The sequence below is a fragment of the Lycium ferocissimum genome, chromosome 8, assembly GCF_029784015.1.
Source record: "Lycium ferocissimum isolate CSIRO_LF1 chromosome 8, AGI_CSIRO_Lferr_CH_V1, whole genome shotgun sequence".
NCBI classification, from domain to species: domain Eukaryota; kingdom Viridiplantae; phylum Streptophyta; class Magnoliopsida; order Solanales; family Solanaceae; genus Lycium; species Lycium ferocissimum.
In genome coordinates, this window is record NC_081349.1 from 65,313,496 (window position 1) to 65,333,724 (window position 20,229).

The 20,229-nt window shown below is 39.2% G+C and overlaps 1 protein-coding gene across 1 annotated transcript; it reads left to right on the forward strand.

The window, feature by feature from the left end:
• Nucleotides 1-7,342: 7,342 nt before the first annotated feature.
• LOC132066545 (uncharacterized) lies at nt 7,343-7,741 on the forward strand. The gene has a single exon (XM_059459842.1). It carries the CDS (start codon nt 7,343-7,345, stop codon nt 7,739-7,741), a length of 399 nt encoding a protein of 132 aa, XP_059315825.1.
• The last annotated feature ends 12,488 nt before the right edge of the window (nt 7,742-20,229 follow it).

Here is a 20,229-nt window from a genome sequence, read left to right on the forward strand (position 1 = left end):
CAGGTCAAAAACATTGAAAGTGTTTGAAACATTATACTCACTCGGAAGATCAATAACATAAGCATTGTCGTTAATCTTTTCCAACACTTTAAATGTTCCATCTCCTCGCGCTAAGTACTTTCCTTTTCTTTGGTTTGGGAACCGATCTTTCCTAAAATGCACCCAAACCCAGTCGCCCTTTTGCAACTCCAACTTCTTTCTTCCCTTGCTTGCCTTGGACGCCACCTTGGTATATGCCTTTTCGAGATTTTGTCTCACCTTAGCATGAAGTTTAAGCAACGAATCTGCGCTGCTTGTACCTTCAACATTCAAAATAGCATCTCGAGACAAAGGGATTAAATCCAATGGAATCAAGGGGTTAAAACCATACACGCACTAAAAAGGAGATTTCCCTATCATTCTATGCACCGTACGGTTATAAGCAAACTCAATGATGGGCAATTGATCAGCCCAACTTCCTGGTTTTCCTTTGGTCATAGCCCTAAGTAGAGCTCCCAAAGCACGATTCACAACTTCAGTTTGTCCATCCGTTTGAGGATGACAAGAAGTCGAAAACAACAACTTGGTTCCAAGTGCACCCCACAAACATCTCCAAAAATGACTCAAGAATTTCATGTTCCTGTCACTAACAATGGTACGCGGCACGCCATGCAATTTCAACATATTAACAATAAACAAAGAAGCAACATGCTGCGCATCATCACACTTTTTACACGGGATGAAATGAGCCATCTTAGAAAATCTATCCACAACAACATAGATACTATCATGACTAGCCCTAGAACGAGGTAAACCCATAACAAAATCCACGGGCTAGTAGGGACTGGTAAAGGGGTATACAAACCATGGGGACTGGACCTAGACTTAGCTCGCTTACATTCCAAACAAGCACCACAAAATTGCATCACATTTCGCCTCATCTTAGGCCAAAAAACTGCTCCTCAAGAATACCTAAGGTCTTATGCACCCCAAAATGACCCATCAAACCTCCACATCACAAAAGCTCCTAAAACAATCATGACCCTCATCATACGCAAACAAAGAGTAAAGAAAAGTGTTACTTAAGGTCACTTCATCATCAGTAAATTCACTTTCACAATCATGAATACTATTAAGCACAAGATCACGATTTGGACCACACAAAGAAGATTTATTACTTAAGCAACTTCCCACACTTTCCTTTCCAAGACTATGTCCTCTATCAAGCGAACTATCCAACAAGGATTTAATTCCATCACAAGAAAGAGTATTAAGAAAATCAAACTCATTATTAAGAAAACAAACATCTCCAAGTAAAAATAGTTTCACAAGAAAGGTCTCACCCAAGTGCACACCATCATTGAAGTCCACATGTTCAAACTCATCATTCAAGTCAATTTCATCATCATGCGTAGATTCAACATTAGAAAGACTTAAAGATGAATTGCTTTCTTCCTTATCAAACATGGGTGGTGTGCCTAATTCCAAGCAATCCCATTTATGGTCAACAATTCCATCATATCCAGAATAATCATCAACTAATAATGGAATATTACTCACACACACAAAAGGTTCAAGATTGCTTTCTAAAGACAAGACATTAAAATTAATCAACTTGTTTTCACTCTTTTCAACCACAGAAGTTGTGTCTTTTGCATTAAGACTCTCATCACAAGTGTCAACACTAGTTTTCATCACATCAAACTCACAAGTAGTTTCAGTTTCAGGATCACAACCAAGAACAACTAGTGTATCTCCATAAGATTCATTCAACTTATCTTCACAAGACAAAGAATATTTTAAGCCCACACAAGATAATTCCTTACTCATACTCGCACAATCAACATGCTCAACATTAGCATCTAAAGTAGTTAGTTTAGTCGACTAACCTTCAAGCTCACAAGAATGGTTCTCTTTACCTTCAAGTTCCTCTTTTGGGAAAATCTGCTCTTCCGGAGTCATTGCATCCTCTTCATGAGTTTCCATTGTCAGAGTCTCACTCTCTAGCTTGTTTTCACAGGTACCTACAAAAGAATTCAAGCAACTAGAGGAAAAAAAAAGATTGTGAGTGTTAGAGTGAAGAACTTTCTCTCCCCCATTCTTTTTCTTTTCTTCTTTCTTTTCTCTCATGTTCTTTTCAATTCCATTCTCTTGTTTGTTTTGTGGCAGCCCATTCACTCCAGTCATCCTAAACTTCTCATTTTGCAATGCATTACACTCCCTTATAGGCATAGAAGAGACATATGCACTATTGGAATTTTCTTTCGGAAGTGGGAATGGAAAGAGAGGCCATCCTTCCTCGTCCATGACATACCTTATCCAATCTCGTACATTTAGAAGGTTGTGTTTTTGAAACCAGAGCTGTCCAAAGCATAAGTGACTTATTTTTAGGGGAAACATATCACATCGAACCGTTTCAAGATAATCTCCATGAGATATTACCACTTTGACCATCCACTTAACTTGATACCCATTATATTCATATGTATATCTCTTTTTAACCCATGTCAAATTCAACCAATCAGCTGCATAAGGAGAAATGAATGTGGAGTCACATAAATCCTCAAGCTCTAGATCAAAGCCATTATACCCACAAACATTCACCTTCAATTTTTAAAACCTTGGATTAGGCAATCTCTCTCCTTTTCTTGGAAATAGTGATCCTCTCCTTTATGTAAGCCATCTAGTTCTTACTTCCGATTGAACGGGCTTAGTTCTCATTGGACCTTGGGCTATTGTACCTGTATAAAAAAGCTCAAAGAAAAGGTTATGAGTTAGAAATCACCTTACTCACTCCCTTACTTTATTTGGGTGCCGCTCGGTTCACTCAATGATACAATAGGTTTGTTTCACTCCGTCTTGTAGTATTTGGCTTCCTCGAAATTGACCAACTCCTATTCAATCTCCTAAATTATACAAAAGATGCTACCTCTTTGGGATTAAAGTGAGATTATGGGACTCTATAGTCAGATGACTCTTTTAATTATGGCGCACTTGAGTCAAACAATTCACGACGAGTTAAAACGAGAAAAGCTTGAAAGAATTAGCACGAAAAAAAGTTATAGCTCAAGAACTAGTAAAATTTGAGAAGATAATTACTCAATGTGTACTAGCTAGAAGTTATGTCGCAAAGAAAGGATTAAGAAGATTCCCAACCCCCCTTAAAATGTGCTAGGCATCCCCCTAAGTCTCATTAATTAATCTCATTTGACCGACTTGTCTTGGAATTTAATTACTACAAGTTTCAATGATAGCTTCTCGTCTTCCCAAAAGATGACTAGGGGCTTGCACACTTGACTTCTCATTTTCCCAAGAGGTGATTAGGAACTTGGACACTCTTTTCTCAAGGTGACTTTTAGTCTTCCCAAGAATTGACTAGGAAACTTGTGTCAATTAATGGTTTGACTATTCGTTTGCCTCTACACCCTTTCACACCCCAAACTGATTACTGACTTCCCTTAATGAGTTCAGCCCCTATCTCCACATTTTGGAGGGGTTCAATGCACCAACTCCTTGGAAATTAACTCTTGACTAGCTCCTTTGACTTCCAAAACAACTTTCACACTCCCTAACACCTTGAAAGCTTAACTTATCACTAAATTAGATCAAACAAAGGTAGTAAATCTGAAATTATCAAGAACACATATGAACATTTACAAAATCTTTATGAACACTGAAGAACACAAGTATTCAAAACACTTCAAATGATATACCAAAACGACCATCTTGATGTCTAGTTTCCAAATATCACCATGGATCACCCAAGACAACTAAACTAATGGCACGATTGGAGACTTTAAAAATAATAATTCATGAACTTTATGAACATCCAAGAACACAAGCCTTCAAACACCAAAATCAGATTCACCAAATAGATCAAGAACACCCAAATACTCCAAGCAACACAAATTTCATTCAAATCAACAACGATCAAGAAGTTGAAACCCTAAGAACACAAGGAAATTTGATCCAAAACAGTTTTTATTTTTAATTTTTATAAAGTTCGATACAAAACAAGAACTAGATTTGTAGGGACAAATCTATGGCCTGCTCTGATACCAAATGATGTAAGAAAATAAAGATAATATAGAAAAGAAGACACAATTGATAAAAAATTGGACAATAACTAGAAGAACAAGTCCTAGTGACCTTCCAAAAGGGTCAAAGGCACCTATCTTATGCAACAATCCTCAAGAGAATAACAATCTCTTGCAAATTGAATGATCAAAATAAGGTTGTACAATTTGGAGTCTACCAAAGCATAACAAGTCTCAACTATAGAGAAAAGTTCAATATTCATATATTTCAAGATACGTTAAATGAGAAATAGTTCTAAGTGTAGCTTATATAGGTAAAGTCTACACCTGGTCTTTAAAATAATAGCCACAAGTTGGCTTTTAAAATATGGCATCGCAGGGCTCCAAATCATTAGCCACACGCATGGAACTCCAAAGTGAGTCCATGGGCTAGCACAATAAGTCCATAGGCTGCTTAACCGGGCTAGGCAATGTCCACAGCTCCTGAAACGCAAACTCCTCCTCCAAAGCTAGGTGAACATCTTGAAGGACCATAGCCTGACTCCTAGTGAATGGCCGGGATGGCTGGAACATGTCTTGATCAGTTTAGACAGCATTATCTGTAGATTTGATGATATTGTATATGGTAAACTTTGTTATTATCTTGGGTATGACTTGGCTGTCACCGTATCATGTGATCTTGGGCTGTCACACCCAGACAGTCACGTTAGCTATGCCTGGGATTCCTAGATTAGAGTGGAGGGGTGCTCCGAGGACCGCTCCAAAGAAGATCAGTTCTTATCTCCGCGTGAAGAAGTTAGTTAGCAAGTGGTGTTTGGCTTACTTAGCCCCTGTTCGTGATACTAGCGTTGATTCTCCGCCCCTTGAGTCCGTGCCCATTGTATGTGAGTTAGCGGAAGTCTTTCCTTCTGATTTGCTGGGTATGCCACCCGACCGTGACATTGATTTCTGTATTGATTTGGATCCTAGCACGCGCCCCATTTCTATTCCACCCTATAGGATGGCACCCACGGAGTTGAGGGAGCTTAAGGAACAGCTACAGGATCTGTTGAGTAAGGGGTTTATTAGATCGAGTGTCTCCCCTTGGGGTGCTCCTGTTTTGTTTGTGAAGAAGAAAGACGGTACGATAAGGATGTGCATCGATTATCGTCAGTTAAACAAGGTCACCATTCGTAATAAGTATCCCATTCCTCGCATTGATTACTTGTTCGACCAGCTTCAGGGTGCTTCGGTATTTTCGAAGATTAATTTGAGGTCAGGCTACCATCAGCTGAAGATTCAGGCTGAGGCTATTCCGAAGACAGCCTGTAGGACTCGTTATGGTTATTACGAGTTCCTTGTGATGTCATGTGAGGTTATGAATGCCCCAGCTGCGTTTATGACTTTGATGAATGGAATTTTTAAACCATATCTTGATTCCTTCGTTATTGTGTTCATCGATGATATCTTGGTGTATTCGAAGAGTAGGGAGGAGCATGAGCATCATTTGAGGATTCTCCTTGGGTTATTGAAGGAGAAGGAGCTTTATGCTAAGTTTTCGAAGTGTGTGCTATGGCTTGAGTCTGTGGCATTCTTGGGCCACATTGTGTCTAAGGAGGGGATCATGGTTGATCCAAAGAAGATTGAGGCTGTTAGAAATTGGGCGCCCACTACTGTGACTGAGATTCGTAGCTTCGTGGGCTTAGCCAGCTTTTACCGTCGATTTGTAAAGGGTTTCGCTTCTATTGCTTCTTCAATGACTAGATTGACTCAGAAAGAGGTTCCCTTTCAATGGTCTGATGCTTATGAAGAGACCTTTCAATTGCCACCAAGACTCTTTTGACTTCAAATTTCCGATTCGGCATTACCTGTGAAGGGTAAGGATTTCTCAGTATATTGTGATATGTCCCGTGTTGGTTTGGGTGCTGTGTTGATGTAGGAGATTAGAGTCATTGCCTATACTTCCCGTCAGTTGAAGATCCACGAGAAGAACTACCCTACCCATGATTTGGAATTAGTAGTAGTAGTCTTCACTTTGAAGATTTGAAGGCACTATCTGTATGGTGTCCACCGTGAGGTGTTCACCGATCACCGCAGCTTTCAAAGACTTGTTCAGCCAGAGAGATCTAAATTCCAGACAACGTAGGTGGATGAAGCATCTAAAGGACTATGACATCACTATTCTTTATCATCTGGGGAAGGCCAATATTGTAGCTGATGCCTTGAGTCACAAGGCAGTGAGTATGGGTAGTTTAGCCCGATTGGTTGCTTCTGAGCATCCGTTAGCCAGGGAGGTTCAGACTCTGGTTAACAGTTTTGTGCGTCTTGATATCTCAGTTCCGGGTAGAGTCTTAGCTTATGTTGAGGCGAGATCGTCCCTCTTCGAGTGGATTAGGGCCCAGCAGTTTGAGGATGCCTAGTTGTGTAAGATTTGTGATAAGGTTCTAAGAGGTGAGGCTAAGGAGGCCATGCTTGATAGCGAGGGTATTCTGAGGATCAAGGGACGCGTATGTGTTCCTCGTGTTGGTGATTTGATTCGTTTGATTCTGGAGAAGGCCTATAGCTCTAGATATTCCATTCATCCGGGTGCTATGAATATGTATCGACATCTGAGGCAACACTATTGGTGGGGGAGGATGAAGAGAGATATTGCAGATTTTTTGGCTAAGTGTGGGAATTGTCAGCAAGTCAAGTATGAGCACCAGAGACCTAGTAGGGTGCTTCAGAGGATCCCCATTCCCTAGTGGAAGTGGGAGAGGATTGCCATGGATTTTGTTGTGGGTCTTCCGAAGACCCTAGGCAAGTTTGATTCAGTTTGGGTTATTGTTGATCGGTTGGCTAAGTCCGCTCATTCTATTCCAGTTCAGGTCACTTACACTGCAGAGAAGTTAGCCAGGATTTACATTCGTGATATTGTGCGATTGCACCGGGTCCCTATTTTTATTGTTTCGGATTGAGGTCCCCAGTTTACTTCCAATTTCTAGAGGGCTTTTCAGGCAGAGTTGGGTACTCAGCTGGACCTTAGTATAGCTTTTCATCCCTAGACTGATGGTCAGTTTGAGAGGACTATTCAGGTGCTCAAGGATATATTTAGAGCATGTGTCATTTATTTTGGTGGTCATTGGGACCAGTTCTTGCCCTTAACGGAGTTTGCGTACAACAATAGCTACCATTCGAGTATTGATATGGCCCCGTTCGGGGCTTTGTATGGTAGGAGGTTCCGTTCTCCTATTGGGTGGTTTGATGCTTTTGAGGTTCGCTCGTGGGGCACAGATTTGTTGAGAAAGTTCATGGATAGGGTAAAGCTTATTCAGGAAAAGCTTATAGCAGCCCAGAGTCGACAGAAGATGTATGCGGACCGGAAGGTTCGAGACTTAGAGTTTATGGTGGGCGAGAAGGTGCTTCTGAAGATCTCACCCATAAAGGGTGTTAGGCAATTTGGGAAGAGGGGCAAGTTGAGCCTGAGGTACCTTGGCCGATTTAAGGTTCTCCGTCGAGTCGGAGATGTTGCTTATGATTTGTCTTTGCCACCAGGCCTGTCAGGTGTTCATCCAGTTTTTCATGTGTCCATGCTGAAGAAGTATCATTCTGATGGTTCTTATATAGTTTGTTGGGATTTTATTTTGCTTGATAAAAGTCTGTCTTATGAGGAGGAGGCTATAGCGATTCTGGATAGGCAGGTTAGGAAGCTGAGGTCGAAAATAGATTGCTTCAGTCAAGGTTCAGTGGAAGCATCATCCCGTTAAGGAGGGAACTTGGGAGCCCGAGTCCGATATGCGCGAGCGACATCCCCAGTTATTTGCTAATTCAGCTACTTTTCCCTATTTCTACTCCTTGTCACTCGAAGATGAGCGATTGTTTAATTGGTATCTAATGTAACGACCCGATTGGTCGTTATAGTGCTAATGACCCTTTTACCCCTGTTGACCCTTTCTCGAGGTCATCGGGTGGGTTTGGAGTGACTTTTGGAGGTTTGAGCCTTAAAAGTGGAATTCATTTGACCCAACGTTGACTTTTGAGTAGACATACCTTTTTTGAAATTTCACCGATTTCGAGAGTTTCGAATAGTCATTTAAGACTTGGTAGTGTGTCCGGTTCGATTCCCAATGCAATTGGGAGCATTTTGGAACTTGGGTTGGGAACTTGGCTTTAGGCCATTGGGGGTTGACTTGGTCAATTAGGCCTCCGTTGGGAATCTGAGACCGCGGGTGAGTTCGTAGTGCGTTGTTATATGTGTTTGCATGTTGTTTTGTATATGTGGGGCCTTAGGTGATAGTCGAATTTCAGGTTGAGATTGGTCAAAACCAGAACTTTCTAATATCTGGTGTAGGCGCTGTTGTGGCACTATAAACTGCCATAGCAGTCACACTATAGCGCTGGTCAGACAGCCATAGCGGACTGAGGGGTTTTGGTGACTAGACGCCATAGCGGTATGATTGCCGCTATAGCAGCCTGTTGATTTTTTAGTGACGGCTTCCATAACGGGCCATGTGTGTACCGTGGTACATGCGCCGCAGCGGTTCCCATGACTGCTGCAGTCGTAGTCGGGCAGAATTATTTTCTTTTTCTCAGGCTAAAACCCTTAAGCCCTATCACTTCTTCTCATCACCTTTCTAAGCACTCTTTGGGAGAATAGAGCAACTTGTGGACTGAATCTTCTTGGAGATAAGATCTATGACCCTAGCCTTCATCATTTACCTTCCTAGATCCCTATTTCATGCTTAGAATCACTAGAATCTAAATAGAGAAGATGAGTCTTGTGTTAAAATTCTTGAAATGGGTTTAGACTTCTAAAATGGAAATTGGTGGTGAAATTGACTAGTTTAACAATAGAATTTGATAAACTCCTTGTTATTAAGCTTATTTCTTCCACTATAAATGGTTAATTTGAGGATTGAAGAATTAGGGTTCATACCCAAATTTGGGAGTTTTGCTTTAAATCCGAATTAGGCTTAATCTTGAGTTGTTTTAGCAATTGATTAGTGGGTTTAATCACCTAGAGCTTGAATTGTATGTTCTATCTTTCAATTTCCCGTTTTACCCTTGTGGGCCCGTTTCCCCAAATTCCTTGTGTTAGAATTTGACCTAACTAGAAGTATAGCAATATGGGTGTCGTTATTCGTGATTTTTTATATAAAATTTGATATGAATAGACTTTGAGTACTCGGAGGCGTTACAAAAGGTCAAGGCCAAGGTGTGATGGTTTGAGGCTCCTGTTCGGGTTTCCAGGTAGGTTACAACTTACCTTTAGGTTAGACTTCGGTTAGCGGATCATATATATAGTTATTGATTGTTGGAGAAAGCATGTAAACCTTCAGATATGATGTTGGGATGGAAGACTTAGATTGGTATTGTTGTTGATTATGGCTTGTTACCTTATTTGTGTTCTATGGTGTTGTTGCTTATTTGTGAGTTGTTGTCTCGTCGCCACGTGATTGATCCTAGAGAGTTGATGCTTATTGATTACTTGTGTGTCGGAAATCATATTTATCATGAATGAGGTTGTTGGGTAGGAAGGAATGGTTATGATATTGATATTGCGAGTGAGATTTGTGTCCATGTGTGGCACCATTGATTCATATATTCTTGTTGGAATTATTATCATGCATCACTCATTTATACATATTTTGGGATCGGTTTGCGTGCCGCAACACTTACTTGGATCGAGTTACACGTACCGCAACGCTGACTGGGATCGGATTGCAGGTTCCGCAACACTGACTATTGGATCAGGCTGTGCGTTCCGCAGTAGGTACATAGATGTAGCTGTCCTCCATGGATCATGACTGTCGAGGCGACGAGATATTCGGCCCGAAGCGTGTGTGTATCATTGCATTCATCTCATATTTAATGTTGGCATTATTTTGGACTTATTGGTTGATTTTTGGTGATACATGTACTTGATAGTAGTTCTTGAGATTGTGTTTCGGACTTATAGTGGAATTTGAGGTGATTTGCTTGACTTGGTAATTTAGTACTGGATTCAATATTTGGACTGTGTTGAGTTTTATCTGATTGCGAGCATGCCTGTTTTTCAGTCTCTTTCTTATATATATGATTTTCTAACTGTTGTCAGTCTATGATGCCTACTCAGTACGTGTTGTTGTACTGATTCTGCCTTGCTGTATTCTTTCTGAGTGCAGATTTGGTGACTGGATCGACTTATGCGCTTCGTGACCGAGTCCCGAGGCCGTCTGACGAGCATTCCAGGGTGAGCACTTGGATGGATTCGCTGCCTGGATGCCTCTTCTTAGCTACTTGTCTTATTTTGATATTCTGAGACAATATTCCATTTCCCGTACTTGTATTCTAGATTTTGTAGTATTTGTAGTAGTGGCTCTTGTACGGCGTTAGACCAGATTCCTTGGGATTATTGTATTAGTTTTCCGCACTTATTCACTTATCCTTATTATTATCTAAGTGTGAGACTTATATTTGATTGTCTTGATTTCTTTATTGTGGTTGAATGAATGATTTGGGAAAGGGTTCGCATACCGAGGTAGAAAATGGTAGGTGCCCGCACGTTCCCCTAGTTGGGGTGTGAAATAACTTTTGCGGATGTGATGATACATACATATGTGAAGCTAAACACTAACTATGCCGACCAAAATCTAAACTTGTGTCTTTTTCAGATTATGCTGAATGTTGAAAGTTTTGCTTTATCCAAAGATAACTTGTGGGATGTTATAATACATATGCCGAAGCTAACCGCTAACTGTGCTGGCAAAATTTCAGTTTATACCACGCCAAAAGTGCTGAAAAAACAAAAATTAAAGACCACAAATTTAAGGGGCAAAAATTAAAGACCACCCCGAAATAGGGGCATTTGTGCGAATAACCCAAATTTTGTCCAATCTCACTACTTTTCCTTTCATACACGAAGAAATTGGGTCGGCACAAGAGACATAAATTAGTTAGCCCATTCTTTGATCTAGTTAGCCCACTTGTATGTATTTATTTACTTTGTCTTAGTTAGCCCACTTGTATGTATTTATTGGGAAATTCGCAGGTTTGCCCTTCTTTCGGGGTGGTCTTTAATTGTTTCCCCTCAAATTGCTGGTCTTTAATTTTTGCCCTTCACGTAAAAACCTTGAGGTTCGCGTAGAAACCCTGAGGTTCTGAGTTCGAACCCCCGCTTCGGCATAAAAATAAAAAATAATTTCGCAAGGCAAGGCTTGGGGAAAGCTATGCCGGAGCCGGCATACGCACGCTTAAGGCATAACTAAAGTCTGCCGGAGGGGGCAGACTTTGCCTTAAGGCATATATATATATATTTTTTTTTTATTTTGTAAGGCAAACTTTTAGTTATGCCTTAAGGAAAAGTTTCGCCTTATGGGCATACTTTTAGATATGCCTTAACTAAGAGTCTGCCCCATAAGGCATAACTAAACTATGTGTTAAGGAAAATTCATAAGGCGAAACTTTTCCTTAAGACAAAGTCTATGCCTTATAAGGCAAAGTCTATGCCTTAAGGAAAGATTCCGCCTTATGGGGCATACTTTTAGTTATGGCTTAACTAAAATTCTACCCCATAAGGCACAACTAAACTATGCAAAAAGTTCATCGATCCAAAGATAACTTTAGTCATGCCTTAAGTGCACATATGCTGGCTCCGGCATAACTTTCCCAAGTCTTGCCTTGCAAAATTATTTTTTATTTTTATGCCTGAGCTGGGATTCGAACCCAGAACCTCAGAGTTTCTACGCGAAGGGCAAAACTTAAAGACCATAAATATGAGGGGCAAAATCTAAAGACCACCCCAAAAGAAGGGCAATCCGCACAAAAAAAATGGTATTTATTTACAGTCTTTTCTTATTTTTCCCTAAGTATAAATATGAGAAATTTTCAAAAATGACTATAGCTTGGACGTTGTTTACAAGGCATGGCTATAGTTTCGTTAATTACTGTTAGTAGCTATAGAGTTTTTGCGATTAGGTATATTTCGCTGTATTAAATTCGGCTATATTCAATTCACTGCATTCATTCGTAGCTACTTTTGCATTGTATTCAGTTCGGCTATATTCAAACAACAAAGATTTAAAAATAGAGGAATTTACTGAAAATAATCTTCTGTGGAATACATAAATACGGGTGAAAATAAAAAAAAAACTATACTGTATCTACATTAAAAAATGTAGATTATACTCAAATCCTGCAAGATTTGAGAAATACAAGAAACAAAATACAACGAGCAAGGTCATCCAAAAAGTGCTGGTCTAGTTGACGCCGGCAACGACAACGGAGGTGATGATGACATCATACACGCCACCGCTGATATGAGAAATATAAATACAACAACCACACCGGTGATCTGAGAAATACAAATGCAGCGACCACGTCGGTTATCTAAGAAATACAAATATAGCGACCATGCCAAAGACCGGCGGCGACATAGCGACCAGGTTTGAAACAAGCTCCGACACCATCAGATCACCAAACCAGATCCGAGACCAAATGCAATGACCACGCTGGCCAGATCTGAAACGGAAGAACCAAAGGTGGCCGGTGTTGCATCGCTCGGTGACCAGATCTGAAACTGAAGAAACAAAAGGTCGCCGGAGTTGCTCTGTCCAGCGAAGCAGTGACGACGGGGGTCAACTTGAGTATTGATTATGTATTATAATATTGATAATCCAATCCTTACCTTTTTAAGAATTTTGGCGATTTTTAAAGTAATATATGATTGAAGGGACACTAATTCAAAAGAAAAAACAAAAGGTTTAAAATAAAGCGGAACACTTCAAAGTGAAAGGGGAAAAGCACAAAATATTTTAAGAAGGCTCGATGGAGCAGGGCAAAAGTAGGAAGAAATATTAAATGGGCATGACAGGCGAGTTAAAATTTAGCGGGCGCTCCACTTTTCATCCTGTAATTTTCACGTATTTACTACATATTTTGAACCCTCTTGATGAAAATTCTACCTTTGTCACCGGAAATCCAATGTGTTGGATAGCTGATACCACAATTTTAGTACAAATAGTTCTTGAGACTAATTAATATCCATAACCAAATGCAAGATAAAATATTCCTGCATTTTATCTCGAAATTATTATTTCTTGTCCCACCAACCAAATAACCCCTCGGTTAAAAGGTATAAGTACTTCTTGAACCAAAATTGAAATTCCAATTGCACAACTTATTTTTGTGGGGATTCTATTTCCGCCGAAACAATTTTAAAATGAAATTAACGCCACTCTATAACTGAACAATGAAATTTCTGACTAGTGTATATTTTATAGCTTTTATTAATTTTCTTGATATGACTTGGGGTTTAACCCTGTGAACTTGAAAATCTAGTAAGCTTATGTTGTTATAAACTAATACAGAAATTCACATATAGAATATATTTACGATCTATAAATAACTTCATTCATAAATTTTGAGTAGTCAACTGTTCCTTTATGTAAGGGTGGATACTATTAATCGTACACTTAAATATTATATATTCTAACAATTGTCATGGTTAAAAGTTTAAGTGAAAAAATCGGATATACATTATACTCCATTAATCATGATGTATATATCATTAACCATGTGCTTAGACATAGTATTTATTATAGAACAATTGTATTTTCAATTTTAACAAAAAATTAAATAGATCATATATTCGTTTATGTGTCCGTTTACTTATATAGTAGATAATTAAGTGAATAGAGTTTCAGGATATACACAGAGGATTAAATCATCAGTTCTTATAAGTATAAAGTTTTTGTTCACAATCTAAGATGGAAATTGGACGAGCTATCGGTATGATTGTAGCACAAGATTATATATAATTTATCTAGATTATGGGAATAGTATTGTTCCGACTTCTTGTGCTAGTACATTTTGTATGTATTGAAAGGATGGAGTAGAAATAGATGTTCTAGACTGACTAACAAAAATATATTCTCTAAACTGTTAAATGCAATTATGTTCTCAATCTTGATATAACTATTACAGACTGTATATTTTAATTGTCATTTTGATTTATTAATAGGTGAGATCCTGAGATGGATCAATATGTCTGGTAGATTGTATGATAATAATAAATATATATTGGTGAAATAATAAGTTAGTTTGACAGAATCCATGTCTCGTATAGGGATTGATGATACGCCTTTTAAAGGAGCTTTTAAGTTTTCATTGTGTCAAACATTGCAAATGGACTTATGAATCTGACACATAAAATAAGTTAAGCAGTATGTTGAAGAATTTTAATCCTCGAATTAAATTCAAGGTAATTTAATGTCTTGATAGTATCTGTTATCTTAACATAGGGACTTTCAAAATATAAACCGAGGAGTGTAATTACAAATTTCTAGTGGAATGATTTGTAATATATCATGATAAGAATAATTCAAATTAGGTTTTTGAATTATTTCCATAATAGGGAGCTGTAACGATATGTGACGACCCGTTTGGTCGTTACCGTAACTTTGAAAGATTCGCGACTTTGACATCCTGGACTTGTTGGGTTCGTTACGTGTTCCTGATGAACCTCTAGCCTAATTGGACCCATTGTATGAGTGACAGTTAAAGTATCAAATTTCGGCCCTCGGACCTAGTTAAACCGCTCCAGCGATAGGCTGACCGCCATAGCGGTCACACCTCCGCAACCTATACCCTGCTATAGCGAAGGCGAGAAAAATTTCAGTAGATCGCTTCCGCGGTCTCAATGCCGCTATAGTGAATAGCTGCAAGACGAAGTGCAAAATACCGAAAGCCCTTGCCGGTGTGACAGTATGAGTAGACGGTGCTCTGACCGCTGAAGCTGTAGACGACCAGTGGTTGACCTATTTAAAGCCCTATTTATGGACTTGCCCTAATATTTCATTTCCCAAAAATTACAGCCGCCACAGGGAGGATTTTCAACCGTAGAGACTTGAATGATTAGGAAGGTAACACCCTTTAATTCCCCATTTCATCTCTCATTAATTCTTCCTTCCTTCTTACATAATTTATGGTTATGGCAAGTCATTAAATGGAGATTCCTTCTCAATTTCTAAAGAGACTAATTGGGATAAAAAAGGGATATTTGACCTAGAGTAAATTGTAACTCAAAGAAAGCTTGTCTATTGCAAGACCTAGATTAATCACAAATTTCTAGCCTAAATCTTTCTATTCTCAAATGGGTTAGATTGATAGGTGTTAATAATGAGGAGTATGAATTAGTGAGGTAAGTTTGACATATGTAAACCTTGATTTCTATAAAAGCAAGTTAAATAGCAATAAATTGAGAATCAAGAAGGTTATTTAAGAAATGACGATTTTACCCCTATGAACCTAAAGTCCTAATTTGTTGCTTACTTGAAATTATCCATCGTTCCTAGACCTCTCTCTACAAATTCCCTACAAAGATGGAAGATGGAGTCCAAATGGATGTTCGCGCACCAGTTCGGCCCTGAGGTAGGTTACGACTTCCCTCTCTTGGTAGACTCCGATTAGACTTTCATATACGCTTGTTAGATGACGCAGAGAATGCATGTATAGGATTTCGGAGATTGGGACGAATACTTTAGATCGATAACGTATAAGAAATGGTGGTTATTGTGTATTATTGATATAGTTGTAGATTTATAATGACCTTATGGTGAGACTTCGATTAGCTACGCGTATGTTTAGATGATATTGTAGGATAATGCATGTAAACCTTAGGGTATGAAGTTTGGTATGGATATTACCTTAGGTTGGGCCTTGTTGTATGATTTGGGGCTAGCCACCCCATTGCGTTGTTGACTTATTTGCTCTACATACTTGTTGGGTCAGTGCCACGTAGAGATATTGGATATTGGAGATTAGTTATATATCATGATTATGACATTGTAGTACCTTACTTTGTTGATATTGAGATGAGAACTGTGAATATGTTATGGCTTATTGTGCAGCCTTATTGATGATATTACTTGTGTCCTCGTGTATGGTACTGTTTTTGATTGATTTGGTTTATTGATATGGCATTTGCATTATATTCATGCTCATTTTCATGATATATTGATATTGCCTTGATACGATACTGATGATGGGAAATGAGAAGGAAATAGAGATGTTTGAGACATATTGATATGAGTCATCTGTGAGTTGTGTGCAGAGTGACCGGTATTCCTCTGAGACATATTGGATATTGACTCATCTTTGGGCTGTGTGCGGAGTGACTGATATGGAACACTTATCTTCTAAGAGATGTTGGATATTCAGTCATCTCTGGGCTGTGTGCGGAGTGACTGATATAGAACACTTATTGTTACACTTCGCGTTTTCGTTGCAAGAAAATCCTTGGCTTATTGGTGGTTTATGCCTTAGTATGGAGATCCGCACTTGAGTTTTCGAGCCATTAAGTGCCTTAACTTTCATGTACCGGAGTACAAGTATAAACTCCTAGCGGTACGATAGGGTTTGAAGTTAAACGAATCGAATCGACGCAAGTTGGAGCGACTCAGGAAAGACTGCAAAACCAGTCATATTTGACGGGCTGTCGAAGCATCGACGAGCCGTCGTTGTATGCTTTCGATGAGACGCCGTCTCTGAATCTCAGGTGGCAGGTCGACGGAGCATGTCGACGAGCAGTCGACACATTAACGAGCCGTCGACTCATCCGTCGACCCGCATTGCTGGAACTTTCTTGATCCATCTATATATATTTAGCTCCACGATTTTATTCCTCATTTTCTCATTCCCAAACCAGAGCAAACCCTAAAGTATTTTCCCTCAACATTTTCCATCATATTGGAGGAATTCTAGCAAGATCCGAGCCCCATAAACCCAAGCTAGTGAATGAAAAAGGTTGTTCCTAGGGTTTTATTGAAGTTGTGGAGCTTGGAAGTTTGAGTTGAAGTTGATTCTTTGTATTCTAGTCCCTTCAAGGTATGTATATGATTCCTACTTTTGTGTTTAAGTTAATTATCATGAGTTTTAGTGGTTTTAAGTAAAAGAAATATAGTTATGGAAGTGGTAAGTTGAATAAGGGTAAAGTAGGATTAAGGGCTGTTTTGAGGGATGATTTGGAATAGATTCGATTATATTTTGATATGTGAGTATTGATATTGTTGTTGTTGGTGTTGCTGTTGATGTTGGGTTGAATTGGAAATTAAGGGATTATTAAGTTTACGAAGGAGATGCTGTCCGAAATTCGTTAAGTTTCTTTCATACTTGAATTGGATAGAGAGTGGTGTAAATGGTCTAATTGTGGCATATGTCATCTTGATTGTAGACTTACGAGCTCGAGAAGTAGACGTTGGATGATTAGATACACTCCAAGGTATGTTAAGCCTATCCTTTCTTTTATTTTGGCATGATTTTATGATATGAGCGAACAACGTGTAAATGAGCTTCCATATAACTCTACTCTTAGAAGCACTAGGAGTATCTCAGTCTTTGATGATCTTATACCCCTTGTTATGATTGTTCCATCTGCTCTTGGGTCCTGAAATTTCATACATTGATGATGTTGGCCCAAAAGATGCCCATCGGAGGTAGTACGACCTTATGTCACTCCGAGAGTTCTAGTTACTCATTACATTTGTGCATTGCATTCATTATACATATGCATATTGACCCTTGACCCCAAAGGCGTTATATATGCTTATATTATATGTATATGGGGTTTGGAGAAAGAGATAGGCGTTATATACACATTACCACCTGATTAGCTGGTGCATAGTGATGATGATGATGATGATGATGATATATGGATTGGGCCGTACATTCCTCGGCACTAACATATGATATATGGATCGGGCCATACGTTCCTCGGCACTGCTATATGTTATAGGGATTGGGCCGTACGTTCCTCGGCACTAACATATGGTATATGAATCGGGCTGTACGTTCCACAAAGACTAACAATTATATTATGACCTATGCATATCATACGCCCCCGAGGCACCTCCAATTATACAAAGTTATCTAGATGTTCCCCTATGTTCAGCCACAAATGCATTTAGATATTGAGATTAGCTTTCATATTTTAGATGCCTCTCATGATTCTTATGTAATTGATGTTCTTATGCCGTACATACTCGGTACATTATCCGTACTGACTTTCCTATTGCTCGGGGTCTGCATTCATGCCCGCAGGTTCAGGTAGACATATAGGTGGTCCAGCTCAGTAGGACTTCCACTCAGCGACAGTCAGTGTGCTCCACTTGTTCCGGAGTTGCAGTCTATTTTGGTATGCCATTTTGAGATGTATATGCATATATATATGGGTATGGCGGGGCTCTATCCCGTCCTTTCTACAGCTTTCTGTTCCATTAGAGGTCTGTAGACAGTTGTATATAGTTGGCACGTGATGTAGCCTTGCCGGCTCTCATTCTTTTGTTGTACATCATATGTGGCAGCCTAGTCGGCTTGCATTGTTATTTTCAGTGTATATATATATATATATATATATATATATGCACAGATGGTTGATAGTTCTTGATGTCGTTCTTGTGTGAGTCAAGATAGCTCAGTTATAAGTCATGTATGGGCCACCCTGCCCTTTATAGAGCTCCAGGTACAAGTATAGGGGTGCTTGGTCAATAGAGGTCAGACACTCGTCATGACTCATCGGTTTGGTCGTGACACTTATATTCTGAGAAATGTTGGATATTGATTCATCTCTGGGCTGTGTGTGGAGTGACTGGTGCATGGACTTCACGGGTCCCCACTGGGTTGTGCTGCCGATGATATGATGTTCCATCGTCGGAGTACGTATGTACGAGCAAATGCATTGCATACATTCTGTATATATTTCTATCACATTTTATTATCTCTCTCTTATGTGCTGAGCATGATTTGGATTGTTATTGGATCTGATATGGGTTGTGTTGGGATCCTTGTATGTGACCAAATGGGGGCTAGATACTGTAGTCATAGTTTGGTATTGGGTCGTTATTCTAAGGCTTGGAACATTTGGGCTTAGTTGCTACAATCATAGGCTGTGATCTTGCACTAAGTAAGTGTGGTACTAGATGACCTTAATATGAGTGAATATGGCTTTCTATGATTGAATAGGTGATGAATATTAGAATGAGATGAGAGTTTCCTTAAAACAAACTGCGAAATACAATAAATGATTGGTTGACTTGCGATAATGGGGTAGGATTGGCCCTGGTAGTAGTCGAAATGTTGCAGTATTTGAGCATGATTACCTAATTAGTATACTAGATGAGTTAGAATGCGAGTAAAATAAAAGTTAAGGAAATGGATTATTAGAAGAGCGTTAACGGAATAAAGGCTTTTACTTTTTTGGGACGATGGTAGGTTATATACATGAATTGACTTAAGATTGCCTACCATGTTTATTTGTGGATTCTATTACCGTTATGTTACTCTAACCACTGTCGGCCTATGATGCTTACTAGTACTAGTGTTGTACTGATACTACTCTTGCTACCTCCCTCTCGGGATGTAGAGTTTTATAGGTTATTGGGTGATTTGGAGTGTCTGAGAGATGCGTGGTGCCTATCTTGAAGACCTCCATCCTTCTATCCCTAGATGGAGGTTTAAGTCTTTTATATTTATTTGTACATTGTCTCCAAATTAGTCGCTCTTGTACTAGTCTAGACCAGGTCATGGGAAAAGGAGTCAGTGTATATAAAAGTTGTTTGTAAACACTTCCGCTTTATTTATGTAAGTGAGTTCACTTCCGCATTTTGTTTATGTTATAACCTAAAGGTAAATGAATCTTGTTTTATGATTGCAAATGAGTTTGGTTTTGGGTAAAAGGTTCGCCTATCTAGGTGGAAATGGTAGGTACCCGCGCGATGCTAAAATTTATCATGACAAGTTTGTTATATCCCGTATTTTTGTACGTCGGGATATTTTAAGCTGATCGCGACAAGTTAAGGACAAGACTATTTTGGGATATGAGGTAGAGATTTTTAACCTCCAATTTTGTTTTAATGCACAAGTTGCTTATAAATTTTATTTGGTATAGAAATATTATTGGAGGTTAGGGATTAATTAACCATGATTGGATTGTTAAGTGGGGATTAGGGATTATTTTAATGTTAAATTAATCCTAATTAGTCATTAAGTGGCCGTGTGGGTCCCACCCATGGCTTGGCCAAATTTTATTGGCTCAAGCCATGAGTGGGACATGTGTCCACCTTAGAGGAATCATATTTAAGGAAATTTGATGACAAAGCAAACCATTTCATCTTCACAAACATAGAAACCTTTAGAGTTAGAGAGAGAGACTCTCGGCCATGGCTGGCCGAGATCGAAGTTCATGAGGGTTGATCAAAAAATATTTTTCTTCAAGCAATTT

Coding starts and splice junctions, on each gene's coding strand:
- LOC132066545 (XM_059459842.1), top strand. CDS start 7,343: ATGTATGCGGACCGGAAGGTTCGAGACTTAGAGTTTATGGTGGGCGAG.